Raw genomic sequence first — 2,500 nt, forward strand, 5'->3', positions numbered from 1 at the left:
TGTTTTATTCCTTAAAGTACGTTAACATAAGTACTGTAATATTGGAATACGAAAGGGTAATATAATGTATTTTAGTTGTATCGATTCTAACGAGCTAGAACTGACAAGGAGATCCAAACGAGTACATGAGAAAATATGCAAAATTAACGCATTGAAACAACAGTAAAGCATTCACATCATTTGCCTTGGATATATTAATTTTGTATTCAAATTAGAAAAAAAAAGAAATCGAGGAACATCTATTATCTGTATTCTCTGCAATGGCCGTCAACAACTAGCATCGACATCATTTTTATTTTTTATGAAAAATACAATAACAATATAATCGGATGTTCTGCCCATAGTTAGAAGGGCACTGCAGGTGGCGAGAGCCATTTCATTCACGTGAAAATACTCTGTTCATCATGAGTCCCATTTTTTATGAAAACAGAATTAAAGGAACACATACACACACCTATTTATAGTATATATATATATATATATATATATATATATATATATATATATATATATATATATATATATACATGCGTATGTATATATATGGTGTTGGAAAAAGCATCGACATCCACCACCAAGTCCCTATATACTGTCCTCTTTTCTTCTTCGCTCACTTTCCCATTTTGTTCATTCAGTGCAACGTATTGGTAATACATTCGACTTTCAAATCCATAAGCATCTATCAATTATCTATGAGGATGGTAATTACAAACCAGACCGTAATCCAAATCCAACATATGCTTAAATAACAATGATATTGCTAGTTATCGTATTAGTATTGCTAATTGACTGATGAGTATGCAATCAATGTTAATCATATTGATAAAGTGCTAATTTCCCCATTATAACTTCCATTTTCATAATGTGGATACTGACACAGTCATGACTGACTGTGGTGATCTTAACCGCCATGCTTTCAAAACGGATTCCCACAAAGAGCCCCAGCCCTCCCCCCCGGGCGAGTGAAAAGCAGCGGCCACTGTACCTATGGTGGTGATGACGGTGAGGGAGTACAGGAAGCCTCCTTCGATGGACCACTGCGACGGCCCGTTGGACGTGTCTGCCCCGTCCCACCCGTCGCCCACGGCGGCGATGATCTCCCTCTGGTAGTGGTTGACCACCAGCTGGACGCTGTCCGTCCAGTTGTTCTTGTAGAGGACGTTGTACTCCACCGTGATGTTCCAGAGTTGCTGGATGGTCTGGTTGCGGATGCGGTCCACGCTCCGCATGGTCGTGGTTTCATAGGGCGCCTCAATGTACTGGAAAACGAAGGCGCCCATGATGGTATAGCCAACCATAAGCCCACACACGCCCACATTACTAAAGATGAAGGCAATGGTCGAGCGACAGCAGTCCTTCACTTTCTCCCCGAAGGGCTTGATGTAGTGGGGCGGGAGCTGGTGCGAGTGTCGGGAGCCGCGACCGCGTTCTACAGCCATGATGAGAGCGAGAGGTTTCAGCGGACAGTCCCGAGGCCTCTGTGTGTCGCCCGCGCGGGGCCTCTCCCTCGTCACACACACTTTGTAGTCCCAGGTTTTGGACACAGATACCTGGCATCACCAGATGATTACTCGGCATTACCGCGCACTCACCTGACGCTCGCACGGGCCAGGCAGTCTTGCATTCACGGGAATCATTTGGGATCTACCATCTTCACAGTGTTTATAAGGATCTAAATCTGAATAAGTCAGGAGGAAACCGCGTTCCCGCTTTGTCCTGGCGACGCTCGATGAGATCAGACGGTAGGAGCGGCTGCTGCGAGAAAGTTACCCGTGAGGAAGCCCTGGTCTCAGGTCCATGGCAGCGCCCCAGTCTGCGCTCGACAGCAAGGAAGAGAGCCAGAGAGACAGAGAGAAGCGAGTTGGAAGAAAGGAAGAGAGCAGCAAGCATTCCATCTTCAGCTGGTGGGCGAGGAGGGTAGGAGGAGCCGTGGGGCGTGGGCGGCGAACGAACTGCAGAGGTCGGCAAGAGGCTGGCGTCGCACGGCCGTCACGGCAGCATGGCGTCGTCCCTGCAACACAAATCGTATTTAGAGACGTGGCAAATCGACAAAGTCTGTCGCTATAGGGGTGCCTTCGCTTATCATTACACTCTGGTATCCTTTGTTGGATCTGCTTCTATTAACAGCAATTTATATTTGATGTAGCTTCTCTAGCGATCCGAAAACAATATATTCCTTACAGCCATGCATGTACAAGAAGAGAAGGGAAATATTTCATCTTTCTATTATACAGTTACAGTTTCAACATATATGTTTCTATATATCTTTGATTTTATAAAAATTATATACCTAAAAAAATTACTAATATGATCACATTCACTATTCAGACGTGAACTCATGGGAACGCTATTAAACACATACACATACACAAAATCTCTCTCTCCACACACACACACAGATACCCACCCACCCACACACACACACACACACACACACACACACACACACACACACACACACACACCAAGACACAGCACATCCGCATTTCACATTACACGC

General features: G+C 44.8%; 1 protein-coding gene across 1 annotated transcript in view; it reads right to left on the reverse strand.

Moving 5' to 3' along the window:
* Positions 1 to 2,500, reverse strand: part of LOC122250566 (potassium channel, subfamily K, member 16) — a 66,330-nt gene that overhangs the window by 12,029 nt on the left and 51,801 nt on the right. The window contains exon 2 of the mRNA XM_043012046.2: positions 986 to 2,011. Coding sequence (XP_042867980.1) covers positions 986 to 1,439 — 454 coding nt within the window. The 5' untranslated portion in view covers positions 1,440 to 2,011. The remainder of the gene's footprint in view (positions 1 to 985; positions 2,012 to 2,500) is intronic.

Source organism: Penaeus japonicus, unplaced genomic scaffold, assembly GCF_977035675.1.
Source record: "Penaeus japonicus unplaced genomic scaffold, GWHDUDI00000001_assembly GWHDUDI00000007, whole genome shotgun sequence".
In the NCBI taxonomy this organism is placed as follows: Eukaryota; Metazoa; Arthropoda; class Malacostraca; order Decapoda; family Penaeidae; genus Penaeus; species Penaeus japonicus.